Source organism: Malurus melanocephalus, unplaced genomic scaffold (genome assembly GCF_030028575.1).
Source record: "Malurus melanocephalus ecotype Western Australia unplaced genomic scaffold, MMel_1.1 scaffold_4, whole genome shotgun sequence".
NCBI classification, from domain to species: domain Eukaryota; kingdom Metazoa; phylum Chordata; class Aves; order Passeriformes; family Maluridae; genus Malurus; species Malurus melanocephalus.
This window is the reverse complement of record NW_026623236.1, coordinates 5,060,637-5,076,857: the sequence shown is the minus strand read 5'-3', so window position 1 is coordinate 5,076,857 and position 16,221 is coordinate 5,060,637. Positions and strand designations below refer to the sequence as shown.

The window sequence follows — 16,221 nt, the reverse complement described above, 5'->3', positions numbered from 1 at the left end:
CCCCTGCTTCAGCCCTCCTCTCTATCAGGAATAGCTCCCACTCCAGATCACTCTCCCTTTGTAATGTGGAGAATCACTGCTAGCATCAAACAAGGGAGGGCAGGTGTGAACACACACTTGCACCACAAATGTAGTTCAGTTAAAACCTGACCAATCCAGTAACAACCATGTAAAATCCACTTCTCTTACATTCAGGGCATTTTAGAGAATGCTTAGCATTAGTGCTTTTAAAAATCCAAATTAGTAATTTATTACCATCATGAATCTTGAAGGATTTTTCTATTATTTTGAAATTTAAAAATAAGATAGACTTATAGTAGCATTTTTTATACAACAAGAGCCATTTTATTCATATAAGCTCACAACAGAATTGATGCTTCCACCRTAACACTTAACCACAGGAACAGCTCAAAAACTGGGTGATATTTACACGCATCTACCATTATTGTAACTRGTGGCTTATACAGAGTGTTGATTTCCTTGGTTATGGTCAAAACTGGACACAACGTATTTGTTAGTAAAAGGGCAGAACAGCCTAATACTCTGTTCATGCCTTAGGARATATTGGAAAAGATATTTCATGTTTTTCATGTACATCGATTGGCATTCTTGGGACCTTCTTTATTTTAACTTCAGGGGAACAAGAGAACCAAGAGATTCTCATACAAGTTTTTGTATTCCAGACTCTGTAGTGCTTTGTAAGTAACGCAGACCATAATCACCAAGTAGCCATTGTCATTGCTTAACCCAAGCAGCATGCAAGGGGTGAAAGAGCCCATGGTGAAAAGCATTCAATTAAAGTCTTTTTAATGACCTGCAAACATTATAAGAAGAACACAAAGAACATATACAAATGCAAACTTTCTGCTGAGTGTCCTTTTAAAAGCTAGCAGCACAAAATACTTTTAGAACAGACCAGACATCCGTTGCCTCCTGAACAGTAGTACATCATTTTGTTGTCCATGTTTTTTGACTCCCAGGTTTTGCAAATGCTGATACATCAAGAGTTTTACCACTGCTGCACTGCTCATATAAAGTCTGAAAGTTAAACATCACACAGGTATTCAGGTGAACACAGATGTATTGCACATGGATTCAAACTATATAGCAAACATTACCACTTGAAATAAATCATCACATACAGAAATATTCCATACCAAAATTTCTCTCTCAAATCGAAAAATAAAGACACACTTAAGACAGCTTAGTTGTACCAGCTATAAAGCAATGCAGTACCTAAAAGAAAATACATATGCTGACTTAGCAGTGTTGCCCAAGTTATAGAGCTTCACAAGTTGGYAGAGAACATACGAATTGCAGAGATCTAAAATCAGGTTTACTTTATTGTCCCCAATATGGAAACACCAGCATGGAAGGAGAGAGTTATTTGTGTACTCGGGGCCTACAAGCCTACAGGAGATACTCAAATGCCCACAGTCACATCACCATATTGTTGAAAGGACAATTACTCGTTCACCATCATATTTAAAGCAGATCAAGTACAACTAGCAGTATAAACAAACTCTTTACACTTAATATACACCACACTGAATGTWCTTTCCTCTCCATGAAAGCAGCTTTGCCTTCTCTATGTCTCATGTATACTTTACCACCTTCACTTCTTCTGAGACACAGGTAGAAAGAACAGAGTTCAAGATTTATCAAGCTTCTCTTTCAGGCAAAAAACAGGCTTCCAAAACTTCAATACACAGCAACWAATTTACACATAGCACTGCATTAGCTCTTCAGCAGCTTCTAGGAAGCAGGAACAGTTGCAGTCCAAAAGCTTGGTCACTCAACAGATCAATTTAGACAATTTCTCTATTGTGTGAGTTCTTAAATTAAAAGACCCCCACACTGGAGCAGCTTAAAAGCAAAGCAGATGTACCAGGAGGTAGAAAGGAGAAAAAAAGCTRAAGACTACTGGCATTGTTTACAACCCTTCCAATTCAAAAGAATGTAGAGAGATTCTGCATGCGTGGAAATAAAAGCATTAAGATGTGCAATGTTTTTCCAGCTATGGCTAAAGTTTTCATGTATGTATTGTTTCAGCTTTCACTACCAAACAGTCTAACCTTTGTTTGCATGAGCATGTACTACTACACAATAAAAAATGACAATATTCTTACCCTTGCAGCTCTAGAAATAGAATTGGGAGAATTCAAGCCAACAAGCTGGCCGAGGATACGTTTCATTTCCTCTGTTGTTCCTTTTGCATTTGGACCACCTGCAATTAATTTATAATTATACTGAAATTGTACATATTACCAGTGTAACAATTACTAGTGCAGTAAGAAGTTTAAGAATTAAAATACTGAAGTATTTTCTGAAGCAGACATAGGTACCAAAGAAAATTGAGTCATGTCAACAAGTGCAAAGTACATATAAAAGTAAAGGTTTTTAAAATTAGTTATAAAAATACTATTTAATGAAAGTGTATTGTAAAATAAGCATACCTGTTTGACACTGTCTTTGGATTTGAACATAGGGATGAACCAGCAGTTCCGAAACAGATATTCTTTCTTTAGGATTTCTTATTAAACAGCGCTGCAAATGAAAAAAAGAGGAAGAATGCTTTGCCTATAAATTAAGAATTGTCCTAGGAATGAACAGTATTTACTTTGGACATTGAACCAAAGGACTGCTTTCAATATTTAATTATTTGGTATTGAGCTGAAAAAAGATGTTAAATGTGGAAACTACATGAAGTAGCCCCAACTTAATTCTTCTTTTGGAATAAGGCCTGTTACTAAAAGTAGCAGTGAGTATTTATCTGTGGTATCAAGCACAACCCATTCAGCTTTAGAAAATATGCTTTAAATAAAGAAATTACAATTATTTAAGGGACAGTTACCTTCAGCACATCTTGAAGATCCTTCTCAGCAATATCTGGGAACCCTATTTCATAATTTGGATCAACAATAGCATGCATTTTATTAATGTGACTTGTTATATGTTGAAATGGAGTCCTTCCATATGTCATACAGTACAAAATGCATCCCAGTGACCACACATCGCTTTTGGGACTTATCTAATATTAAAAAAAATAAAAATTGAAGATTACTGTCCAGTTAAGAAACTGTCCTTTCAGTCAATTTATCATGAAATTGTACACTTTCCATTGTATAACAGATCTTCATAACTATCACACAACATCACAAGGGCATCATGCCATTATCTACTAAGAGGGATGTGGCTTCCTTCACTGGCATTCCATATGAAACTATTCTTATTATCTGTTTTTGAAAATCAACTTATTCGAAGAACTACCTTAAAACTAAAATTAGTCCTTAACAGGACAAAGAACAGCCAGATTCTAATCTCAGATTTAAAAAGAAATACAAGTAAAAGCATACTAAATTAATTAAATCCAGGAAACAGTAGGACATCAAAGCTGTGTCTCCAAAAGGGAAAGTCACAATTCAATTCCCCTAAGTTTTAAAGATTCAGATCTGTATTTTAACCACAACACCCAGGCTGTTCTTTGCAGGATGACTTTCCACTTCTGTTGAAGCTGAAGCACTTTAAGAGAAGCACATTGTGTAGGGGAGAGGAGGGAAGTAGGGAAAGATGCCCACAGAGAATCAGACTCCCAGCACAATGGTTAGATTTTTGTTTGGATGAGCTGAGCTCCAGAACAAAGTCTGCAAGCAGTTTTTTAAAGCACAAAACCACAAAAAATTATCATCTTTAACAAAAGAAATCCACTCAAAATACTTTCTTCTCTATTTAGAAAGACAAGACCATATTTCATTATATAATAATACTTCCATTCAACTGTTAAAAAGTTAATCTTCATGTACATGCAAGTACAGATGGATTTTAAATACTTTTTCACTAAACTATGCACCCCACAGTTGAAGTTTGACTGCCAGTATGAAAAAGCTTTCCTTCAGAACTTTTCTCATCATYCAGGTTTCATTGCCCTGGTGATTTTATAAAAATTTCTACAACACACAATACTCCGTGGCATAGAAAAATTAATAGGATACACARGATTTTTATACGTGGCCCTAAAATACTAGATGTCATTGTACCATCTTTTGAAAGTATTACTCAGTACTTGTAAAACTTGTCTCTCACTTAAAAGAGCTCAAAAATATGACAATGACACAACAGCATTGTAACTTGTTTCGGCAAACATACCAACAGCCTGTATCAGAAAGCAAATTTTCTTGCTTTCAGAAAAAAAAAAAAATCAAAGCCAAGGTTATTTATGCACAATGTTAAAATACGGCTGTGTAGCAGCAAGCAGCACCACAAGAGTTTCACCAGTTTTTGGCAGAACAAAGCTAGAACAAAAGGGCATGAACAGCACAAAAGGCAACCAAGATGTAACAGGAATGATTCTCTCACTTGACTCCGTGGGAAATGCTCCCAGAAATACACCCTGAAAACTCCAGCCTGGAGTGATTTCAGAGGTGCACAGCATGAAGGGCCCTTAGGATGCTCAAAAGGCTTTTGTAACATGAGTCATCAGCACAACATCTGATAAGTCAAAGGCTCATGTATTGCACTGTGCTCTATGTTGTTCAATGTTATTCACACTGATAACATAGTGGAACTCTTGTATTTCTCCATAAAAATTGATTTTAAAATATTTSTGTTTAGTATTCGTTCAGACATTATCACTGCATTTTTAGGTCCTCCAATGCCCAAGCCCATGTATCTGTTTTACTTTCATAACATCTGCCAAATGTTTTTTTAGGTAGTTAGGGAGTTTGGGTTAAACCTTCCATCTCTGCCCACCATCATCATGGCACAATTAATTTTCTTTTGTTCAAGTTTCAGTGGAAGATTTTGAAAAAATCAAGTCTGAAGATACATGACTGAATTATTTCCTTCTTAACATGAAGGGAATAGGAGGAAAAAGATCATACTACCTTAGAACGAGGCTTCCCATTTTCTCCATAGGAAGACCTATCTTCTATTGCTTCAGGTGGCATATAATTCATTGTGCCAGCCTAGCCACAAAAATGTAAAAATATTCTTTTAAGTAAAGCATGCATTAAATGCAATTCACTTAAAAAAACTTAGATTTCTATCCCAAAACACTGAAGAGCATCTACCAAAAGTTTTTTTTGTGTTAAGGCTGAAGGCTACTATTATTCTGTTCACTAAAACCATGCAAAATTCAATACACAAATATTCGTATACATCTATAAAACCATTCAGCATAAACTTTCAATCTTAATTGAGGTTATTGCAATAATCCAAATTATCACCACATACTATAGCACTTCTCACAAAAATGTACATGAATTTTCCAGAAAGTATTTCACCTGAGAATCTTTAATGATACTTGTCACATCTGGCTGCATTTGGTTCGCAATGCCAAAGTCAATTAGTTTTAACATCCCATCAACAAGCAGAAAGTTTGCTGGTTTCAGATCACTGTGAATAATGCCTGTAAAAAAAGAGTTTAAGTTCAATCCAAGTTACTATCATGAAATTTAGCATTACTCAATTCCCATAACCCTTGCAACAGAGAGAAGGTGCAGATTGGCTTTACCTGGGTCTCTGCASATTTCATAAAATTGTTTCCATTTCTTTGTAAACAGTTAAGACTTGCATGAGTTTAGTTAGAATTATTGCTTATTCAAATCTGCAGGCACCCCAGAACAGCTCCAAGCAATTTGAGCTGCAAAGTTTGTCTCAGTTTGGGGCAGACCCTCCAGCATTATGTGCACACTGCCACATTGAACTGYTGCTCTGGAGCAATTCAGCAGCCTGTCCATGCCTGTAGTTTTCCCTTTAATTAGTTAAGCAGGTACTTGAAATAAAAGAATTATATTGCTTAGTCTGATCAAAGGTACCATTCACTGAGGAGTGCACACAACTGATTTCTCACAAACCCTACTTGCACAATTTAATATGCATTTTAGTTATTACCTACRCAATCAACCAATTTATCTTGATATCTTACAAAAAACAATGTCTTTTTTCAAAAATATCACAKGCAAGTATGTATTATGAATTTCAGAAGATTTTGCTGTTTGCTATATTATTGAATGCTCTAGTCCTGAAAATAGGTGATGCTTTCTGCTGTATRTACTATCTTCATTCTAATGTAGGAAAAGATCCAAGTCACCCATCTCCTTTATGTTATACAGCCAAACAGAACATAGATGCATACACTTTAATTATATAGGTAAAGATGAGAGGAAGGCCTGAAGAACTCRTAGAAAAAGCTGAAACACTTGGTCACAGCAAAGATGACAGAGCTATTATTGATGTCAAAGCTACTTTTGGAGAGATTGAGTGGCTAAAATTTAAGTCTAATAGAGAACATRGAATTGGGAGTATACAATGTAGCCTAATACAGAAAATATTTTCTGGCTATTATAAGAGAACAGACAGCATTACATAAACAGTGATGTTTGTAGATCCCTCTTGAAGTCTTTTGTTTCAAAAGAACTCTGTCTTTTGTTTCACTGTTTTTAAAAATACTCATCTTTGAAGACCACTAAGATTACACCAACACTATAAATGACATCACCTCCAAAAATTAAAATGTTCAAAACATTCAAAAATTAAAACGGATTCATGTTATCTGCCACATAACCTATACAAATACCTAGAATTATTTAAGAATACCATATTCATGGATTGTGTGAACAGCTTCCAGCATATTTTTCCAATAGCTCTTTCGTTCCAGTGGATCCACCTTTTTTTTCTTCTTAAGCCAGCTATTGAGATCAATATTTCCACATTCCATTACCATGTAGATGTGCTGATCAGTAATTTCACTAAAAATAAATATATGTATGTTAAAAGTGAAGGAAATATCTTTTTATAGAGATATAYTGGTTAAATAAAATTAGTATCTACTCACTAGTCATAAAGGCGGATGATCTTATCACTATGTTGCTGCAGTTTACTCAAATGAGCAATTTCATTCTTATAGCTCTGAACAGTCTGCTCATCAGCTTCCTCTAGATTCACATATTTGACAGCATACAGCTGCTTCTTCTCATTCAGTACTTGAAACACCTGCAAAACAATATCAGTTAATAACTTTATTCATCCTTAGTTCTGATTTACTGTGGTCCTTCATCTCAACTCAGTCAGAATATCAAAGAAATCTACTTTTTCAAAAAGAAGAAACAATACAAAGAAATTCATGCAAGTCAGCATGAAGGAAAATCAAGAAAGAAGACACCAGTTAAAACAGAAACAACCTGCTATCAGAAGCTATTTTGGTGCCACATYGTATTTGACCAGGTGTGGTACCTCATCAGCCTGAACTGTTCCTAAGATGAAGATTACAAAGTAACACTTGCAGAGATACAGGTCTGATCTTCCCTCACACATTTTGTCACACCAATTTGGATGCTATAGAACACTTGGCATATGAGAAGAGGCTGAGAGCATAATCCGTTCAGTCTTAAGATGAGAAGGCTGCAAGAAATCCTTTTGCAGTCTTCAGCTATTTGAAAGGAAGGTATGAYAGACTCCTCTTGAATCATCGAAGTGTGAAACGCAATAGACATAGCTAACAACAAGGAAAGTTACAATTGGATAGTGATATTTTTTTTTTCACTTTCATGTAGTCTAACAGGAAAACCACTTGTCCAGATAGGCAATATTCAAATGAAAAAAACAAACTCTCTTTCRGCCTAGTTTTAAGCAGACTAAGGCAAAGCAACACACAGAGATCCCTGCTGTCCTACCTCATTCTACAACTGTAAACTGGCAACACAGGGAGCTCTTCTTTCTGGAGGTCCCTGCTGACTAGAAGCTGGCTAATGTTATTCCAATTTACAAGGGTGTGAGGGAAGACCTAGGAAACTACAAACCTGTTAGCCTAACTTCAGGCACAGTCAACATGAATTCACAAAGGGAAAGACYCCTTTAAGTAATTAGTTAAATTAGCTGTGCTTAGAACACATTCTTCTAGAAGTTATGCTAAGACACATGAAGGACAGGGAAGTAATTTGAGAGCCAGCACAGTTTCATCTAGTGCAAGTCCTGTCTGACCAAATGAGTGGCCTTTTGTGATGGAGGGGCTGCTCCTTCTGTGATGGAGARAAGATACAGAAGTCCAGATAGATGTAAGGCCTTTGGCACAGACCCCACAACACCCAGCTAAACTGCTTAACCTATTAAAAAAATAAGGAATTCTAACAAAACCAAGAAATTTTGACAAAATTCTTTCCCAAGCTCTCATGACCCCAAAWTTCCATATAAAAAGCAGCTCAATCACCACTTCAGACATAGCTACAACTCCACTTCTCACATAAGTTACAGAAGTAGTAAGAGATGGTCTGTCTCCTTCAAGAGGGCTCAATCAGTTTTTCCCAACAACATAATCACACTGCTCTAAACAACAGCCTCTCACATTAGGATGCAGAAAATGCAGTACATCTCTTGTAACAGAAGAACTGATTCTACTTACTCCACCACAGAAATTATCTTCAGCAACCAAAGATCTAAGCTTAGGACTTAACCAGCAAAGCTCTAGATTCCCTAGGTCAAACATTGTGTACATGTTAGCGCTAGGCACTCACCAGATTACTTCAACATGTATGTTTACAATAAAACTATCACTATGTAAATGAGTAACTACAAAGGAACATCTTACCTTACTCGACCCTCCACTCCCTATTTGTTTTAATACTGTATAAACTCTTCCATTGATGGCAAGGCACTCATGTGAAGGAAGAGAAGCTGGAACCTGTGTACATACAAAAAAGTTAAAAAATAAATACTGGCTTACATGCAACAGAACTTAACAGAGCTCTACTTTTTAAGTTAAAATGCTTTGTCTTGCTCTTTTTGAAGATAAAGTTGTTTACAAGCAGTAAAGAAACTTTAAATGAACGCTACAAGATCCCCAGAAACTGATCATCATTTGGCATGTAACATCATCAAACTCTTATAAAATGTGCCACTGCTCTTCATACTGGAAATCAAGGAAAGGGTGTTTTTTAACAAGGCTTCCCAGATCATTAGAGACACCACCCTCYTTGCATTTAATGTCAGAAACTAAGAGCCTTTCAGTCCTGGCATGCAACTGAAGAGTTGTACTGAAATCATCTACCATTTTATTTGAACCTAATTACTAGCTAGAAGACCTCAGTGCTGTGAAGTTGAAACAAYCTGTATTGTCCACATCATTGAAGACCTCAAGTTTTATTTATTAATTAATACTTACCCTCTGGCAGAACCAGAAAAAAGGCTTAAACTTCCTGTCTAGAGGTGGAAAGGTTCCTACCTGAATGTGCAACACATCCAGGGTAACCCATTTTTACATGATGTCAAGCCACAACAAATGTATCAACGTTTGCAAAATCTAACAAAGATGAAGGAAGAATTCAATTCTTCATTTCCCTCCATCAAACTCATGATTTTTAACACACACTGCTTCTCTTCATTGGTACTGTACTGTAGTGGATAGTGCCAGTGTAAAAGCACTGCAGAACAAAAACAGACTCTAGTTCTTTGCTCTGTCATTAAGTAGGATCTGAAAAGGCTTAGGTTGCAGACATAAAGGCTCCAGCATTTTGACAAACCTGAACTGATTTTTCAACACCTGACTTATTTTAGCTAAAGTCAGACATACATGAAGAAAGTTTTTTTGGGAATAATAGACTTACTTTCCATCACTCATCCAGGAACATGAACAGCAACTTCAAATTAAAAAAATATATACACACATTTATTTTACCTATAGTAGCTCCCAATGAAAATATATACTGAAAAAAAATCAGAGAAAATTGTTACCTGCAAGCCAATTCGATTTTGAAATGGAGTTGCTGGAGTATGTGGTAAATAATATGGGAACTGGCTGTAGGGTGTAGAAATCTGACATCCTGGTACAAACTTGTCTTTTACGACTGGTGTGCTGAAAGTAACAAAAAATATGAACAATATCTTCATTTAGTTGTATTTTTTAAGGTTATTTTAATAACAAAGTTGAAATTGTCAGTGCTTCTTGAAAGTTAAATGCTATTGCATTTTTAGGACCACTTCAACTTCTTGATTTAGAAGTCCTTTTAGACACTCACTGAAACTATAATGTACTTAGAAAATACTTTTTTAAACACTAACTCCCTATCTTCAGACACTAGCTGGCACTTCCCAGCAACTAAAAAGTGAAAGAACTACAAAGYAAGAAGAGCTGACCACGAAAATTGACAGTTACTTTTTTCTCCATCTTATTGTTATTTATTCAAAAACCTTTTAGATGGCCTTTTTATTTAAAGTAAATATATTGAGACAGACAACTTCAAAAACCCTCACTATTGCCTTGAGAGCTTTAGCTACACTGTAAATGAGTGGACAGATCATGGATTTAGAAAACTGAAGCACTCASCAATTCTGCATATTTACCATGTACATACAAACTAAGGAATGAGAATTTAATCAAGGACTGTTATCAAGTTCCTTCATGAGATGATGTTGTTCATTCCCTATATATATTCTAAATCCTACAGCTATGGAGGCAGAGGTCCTACCCACAGGAACAGTGCTTACTCAGCATACAACCTTGACCTATATGATTCATCCTCGAGACTTATGAAAACAATAAGTAATCACACCATTAAAAAGATTTGCCAAGACAGGCACAGGGGTTTATGCCTAATTTAAGGTCATGTGGATAAACTAATGCTACCATTTCCTAATTTAAGTGCTTAATTCTGCAAGCCTCTGGATTTCTTGAAGCGCTTTTAAAAAGCCTCAGACACTTGCATCAGGGAAACTAAACTGATGCATAGTTACCAGTCTAAAAAGCCTGTCAGCCACAAAAAAACGTTATCCAAAAGAAAATGTCATGTAGCAAGGATCAGTGAAAAAGGTAAATGCTGTACTAAGGCCTTATGGATTTCATGATACATAGCCAAATGCTGAAAAGCTGTCGGAAAAGGAATAAGTTCCTAAATGTAGTCTGAATCTCAAAGTCAAGCGCTTTACAGAAGCACTTGAAATKTTTGCTATCTGAACAGAAAAGTTTAAGAAACCCTGTAAAAATATGCTTGTCTTTCCAAAGATCTCATAGTAGGCTTACCAGGCCATATAATCATTAGATGTGGTGCTTGGTGTTCCATAAACATGTGATGGGTTGCTTTTCTTAGAAACAGCATCGGATGGTGAGAATCGTCTTGAAACAGGATGACCAGACTGTTCAAGGTTCGTTTCTCTTCCCTACAAAGAGCAAGGCAAGATATTACACCACACAAGGAGCCACAATTAAGAACACGGAAATCATTTCTTCAACATGAGCAGGCTGCTGCTAGCACCCATGTACTAYATATTCTTGTTACTTTACCTCTCTATAGCAGCTTTTCTGTGACACTTCTTGAGCTGGCCTTTCTTTTCTGGCACTAACACAGTTTAGTTTCATTTGCTCCAGCTGCTTTCTATAGCTTTCACCAAAACTAGATTGTTGCTGTTGATTTTCCAGACTAGTGGGCTCTGGTATCTTCAGCTCCAGATGATTAACTTTATTTTCTGGGGGAAAAAACCAAACAAACAAAAAGAACAAAACCCACAGATTATTTTAAAAGATTTAATATTCAATACTTGAAACAGTTTCTAGAATAATTTTACCTGATTTTCTAGATCAGACTAAAGGGACAGTTGATTTACTTGAATCAGGCCTTTRAGAATCAGGCCTTTAAGAATCAGRCCTTTTAATGTCTTCTAAGACATCAATGTAATCTTCAGGCTCCATATTCAGTTCAGTGCAGTAACATGGCAACTTCCTTCAAAATCTTAGGATACTACTGTAACAGCAACAGATGTACAACCGTTTCCTCCATTAACACATAGAATAAGAGTATGTTCATAAATTGTACTACAAGATACTGGGATATTGAGCAGGTTTATAAGGCACTGAAGATAAGCTTAATACAATAAGTCAAATTAGAAGTCTGTTGTTTGTGACAATAACTACCCTATGGTCCAGTGTAATGACTGAAGCCAGAGGCCTAAAGGAGAGCYTAAGAGTGTCCCTTCACATGCTTGAAAAGCTTTCTTTTCAAATGACTACAATGAAGCATCCCGTGCTGAGCAGCTTAGTGCAATTCAGCTGCTGAAGGCCTCAACTACCTCAACCAGCATCTCACCTGGAAAGCACATGCAGGGAAAGTATGACCTGAACCCCAAACTGTTCCCAGTGCAAAAGTGAGAACCAGTGAGAAAGGTTTCACAGGGAAGCTGCGAGGACACAGAAGTTGAAAAAAACCACTTTTGCAAATATTTTCTTTGCTACAATACATATGCACTTATATAATCCTAAATCCAACTCTTGCAGTATTAAACTAATTTCTTCAGCAGGATCAGAGGGTCAGTGAGGGAACTAGGTTTCTGATGAAAAACACTGAAATAACTGTAAGAGATTAATAAATTTATTCCAAATTCCATAGTGCTGGTGCTAAAAGATTAGCAGCAACCTTCTAAATTCAGCAGCCCTGAAACACTTGTTATAAATCTGAGCTGGTTATAACACTTTCCAGGAAGATAAAACAATGTCATCTCAAGCCACCCCCATTTCTAGGTGACTTCACACAACAATCAAAGTCCAAAGTATTTATTTCAGAAATACATGAMAATGGCATGTTTCWAAAAGARCGTTAAAATCCTTCCTCAGAAGTAWGTTAATAACACAATAAACATCTCAGCCATTCAAATGACAGCAAAAWCTTAGTTTTCTTTAAAGGATAGTTCCAAAAATGGCAATACACTTGGGGCTAAAAACCATGTTTAATCCAAAGCATTTACAGTAATACAAAGTATAATAGCATATCTGATCAACACTGAAATCTAATAAGTCTCTAAAAACTACACATTTATTTGGTATAAGTGTTATTCACACAAAAGGATTCCTGCAATTCAAGTTAGATTGAATTGCAATCAATATCAGGGAAAAAATGTGGAAATTATACAGGACTTTTTGCACGAAAGGAAAAAGGGACATAGGAGAAGCTTACCACTACAATTTGTCTCAAAACAATTAAACGGACCCTTCAAGAAATTTATACTACTTCATTTGAATTTCTCTCCACCAACATCTGCCTTTTTTCCTTTGGTATAAACTATTATCTGATAAACTAGCAACATTTTTCTACTCCCAGGCTCTTAAGTGTTAAGCTGAAACCTCTCACCATTGCTATTTTAATGCCTGTTTGGTTTACATATTGCAAGAGGTAGGAACATAATGGACTAGCACTATACATTAACATTTTACTTCAATCCCATCACTTCACAGTTTTGGACACTGTCAGTTGGGATGTTTGTGGTTTTTGTGGATTTTTTTTCCCCACAACTATTGGATACCACACAAAAGCCAGTTTTTAATTAACCATTCCTCAATTCCAATTGGACCAACTTCACTTTTTGAAACACATTTTATTTAGCAATGCATTTTAAAAAAAGGTTATACAGAGCAGCAMATTTTCAATGCTTGTTCTATTTCAAACTACTCAGACATGACAGTAACAGTTACCTTCTCTTTTCTTCACAAGACTTGTATCCGCTTTGTTTTTGAGAGTTACAGTTGAATTGGTAGGTGTTTCTGAGCTGTCCTCAGGAAGCATCTGCAGCTGTACAGCTGTTTTTTCTTGTAARGACTAAAGAACATAAAAAGCATCTTAAAAAAGGAATAAAAGGAAAACTCAAGACTAGTGTCCAAAAGACATTTCTTTATGGCAATTAAATGTTAGATGCACCAGAAAGCAAATATGCTTCAGAGAACAGTGCAGGTTACATAGGGTAGTAATACTGATGCTATTTTTAAATACATAAACACTAAATTTACATAATCCAGCTTCTATAATAAAGACCTAAATGCTTTCTATTCTGGAATTTTCTTTTAGGGGATGGGACATGGGACATAATGCAAGAAACGGATGAAAACCAATCACTATCAAAAGCTGTAATTTATGGCTCCATAGAGCACTGTAATTTGGTTGAATGGACTTCATTACATAGAGCACTTCACATGGCAAATTTCATGACTACAGCTGAAAGAGGTCCTGTAGTCAAGTTGAAATCTGTTTATCCCYACTTCATAAATCAGATGATTTCTAACACCATTCCCATCAGATGTACTGTTCAAATAAAGCTTTTTTTCAATGCCTGATTATGCATAACAATTTTYAAGTTTAAAAGCCACAATGAACGTTTCTATCCACAAATGACTACTTAAAGGGAAAAAATCCCTACCTTATTTCTTTCTTGAACTGAAAAAGGTGTTATCTTTCTTACTAATACAATAGAATAACTAGAAATCCTCTTACATATTTAAAAAATACTGTTACCTGCAAGTCTCCCAAGTCGTAGGAATTACGCCCCCTAGATTTTGGTTCTGATGGTGGAAAAGGTGCAACGAAGGCTGTACATTTGGAGCTGGATGTTTGCCTATTGAAGTAACATTGCTAATTACATCACATGGCAACACACAGTGTGACACAACCTTTTTGTGAAGGGAATGAAAATAGTAGTTGTGTGAAGACTTTTTTTTGGCTACAAGCTTCAAAGGTACAGAAAAGCAGGTCAATTTGGACAGCAAGTGAGAAACAATATGAAGAAGTGCTACAAAATGAGGATTTAAAAACATTTTGAAAGCTACAAGACCGCCTTTTCTCTAATTTTAAAACCTGGACTACACAAGCATAACAGTATTTTGAACAAAATTTATTCTTGCCTTTATCCCTATTTCTTTTGAGCTTACTAAGTAGCCAGAACAAGAAATTTATCTTTACATGCTTCCATGCAAATAATCTAAATAGTTAGCTTAGAAGTGGGTTACTGCAGTACCTGATGCAACTATAATGACTATTTGTGTCTAATCTTCAGGTGAAATTTAACATTACCATCTGACATTTCCACTATTCAATAAAAGCTCTATTGAAAAGGAGCATTAAAATCTGTTGTGCTGTATGTAAACTCAATAACCATACCTCTTCATAATACTAGGTGTAAGTAGGACATCTGAATCCTCCATGTCATCACCATCATCAGATAGGAGGGTAACAGGAACCCTCCCAAAGGGGCAAATCTAAGAGCAAATTCAAAGTTACCAGGTGTGTAAAGCAGAATAAAGATTTAAGAAAATGTTACGTATTTTACCTGGTTTGATTTGTTTAGTGGTCTCAATGGATTGTGGTAATTAACTAGGGCACCCGCTTCCTGTGACTTCTCTTCCCTGAAGGAAAAAACACACTCAAACAAAAAACCCACAAAACAAAACACAGAATACTGTCATGTATGTGTTTGGTTTTGGTTTAAATGACATTATAAGAAATTAARAAAGAAATTAAGACATTACCCAAGTAAAAGTCTGCTAACAGTAGAAGAATTCTCACTAGATTCGTTCCTTTTTATGCTTTTTTGATTTCCACCTATATTCTGAAGTCCAGACTCGTTTGTACTTGATACTGTAGGGAAAACAGTTACAATCATTCAGATCATATCAGACACATCCAACTGAATTATTCTAAGCGATTAGCTGCATTAAATAAACCCAACTGATTTCACTAATAGCAAATTTGAGTTATTATACAAGCTGTGCAATGTCAGGTAATATCAAGGTAGGCAATAGCAAACAGCTCATTCACCAGCCCTATCTTAATCCAGTAGAGAATCTTCCTTGATTATTGAGGATTTGTCAAAAGTTTTATGYAGTTGTGCATTAATCTTAAAATGAAATGTCAACTCAATAAACTTTGTGAAAGTATATAATTCAGATATACTTTATGGTAAGCAGAACCAGAACTCAAACTATTTGAAGGGTCATTCTAGACTCAAACCTACAAATAAACAGTTCAGAACAATACGGTCTTCTGCATTTCTTTTCTCTCCAGGTGAAGGGAAGTCACTTCTCAGAGACAAAAGAACCACAATAACTCAGAATACACTGATGAAAATATACTAACACCTTAGTAAACACACATTTTACAATGTAGTTTAATTCTTCATTAGGGAATAATGTGGAGCATGTTTATCTGAAGGTGCTTAAAATGACTCAAATCTCCTTAAGTCAGCTATTTTCCTGACAAATCCTTTTAAAAATATTAACATTAATATCTGGTTATTTTGATTAATATCTCTTCCATGCTAAAAGATCATACTTTTTTAAGACGACAGACACCAAGAAACATATTAAAAAAAAAAAATCAAAGGCAAGAGGAAGTGTTCAAACCRGGTTAAATGGTGCTTTGAGCAACCTGGTTGAGTGGAAGGTGTCCCTGCCCCATAGCAGGGGCTTGTAACTAT

At 35.8% G+C, this 16,221-nt stretch overlaps 1 protein-coding gene across 1 annotated transcript in view; it reads right to left on the bottom strand.

Annotated features, from left to right (window-relative positions):
* Positions 1-338: 338 nt before the first annotated feature.
* TTK (TTK protein kinase) overlaps positions 339-16,221 on the bottom strand; it is a 30,659-nt gene continuing 14,776 nt past the window's right edge. Inside the window, exons 7-23 of the mRNA XM_057369434.1 lie at positions 15,275-15,383; positions 15,076-15,151; positions 14,907-15,004; positions 14,265-14,364; positions 13,451-13,574; positions 11,273-11,454; positions 11,012-11,148; positions 9,727-9,847; positions 8,585-8,677; positions 6,836-6,993; positions 6,598-6,749; positions 5,283-5,407; positions 4,884-4,964; positions 2,855-3,031; positions 2,457-2,547; positions 2,130-2,227; positions 339-1,038 (exon numbers count right to left, since the gene is read on the bottom strand). Of these exons, the coding sequence (XP_057225417.1) occupies positions 949-1,038; positions 2,130-2,227; positions 2,457-2,547; positions 2,855-3,031; positions 4,884-4,964; positions 5,283-5,407; positions 6,598-6,749; positions 6,836-6,993; positions 8,585-8,677; positions 9,727-9,847; positions 11,012-11,148; positions 11,273-11,454; positions 13,451-13,574; positions 14,265-14,364; positions 14,907-15,004; positions 15,076-15,151; positions 15,275-15,383 (2,012 nt within the window). The 3' untranslated portion in view covers positions 339-948. The remainder of the gene's footprint in view (positions 1,039-2,129; positions 2,228-2,456; positions 2,548-2,854; positions 3,032-4,883; positions 4,965-5,282; positions 5,408-6,597; positions 6,750-6,835; positions 6,994-8,584; positions 8,678-9,726; positions 9,848-11,011; positions 11,149-11,272; positions 11,455-13,450; positions 13,575-14,264; positions 14,365-14,906; positions 15,005-15,075; positions 15,152-15,274; positions 15,384-16,221) is intronic.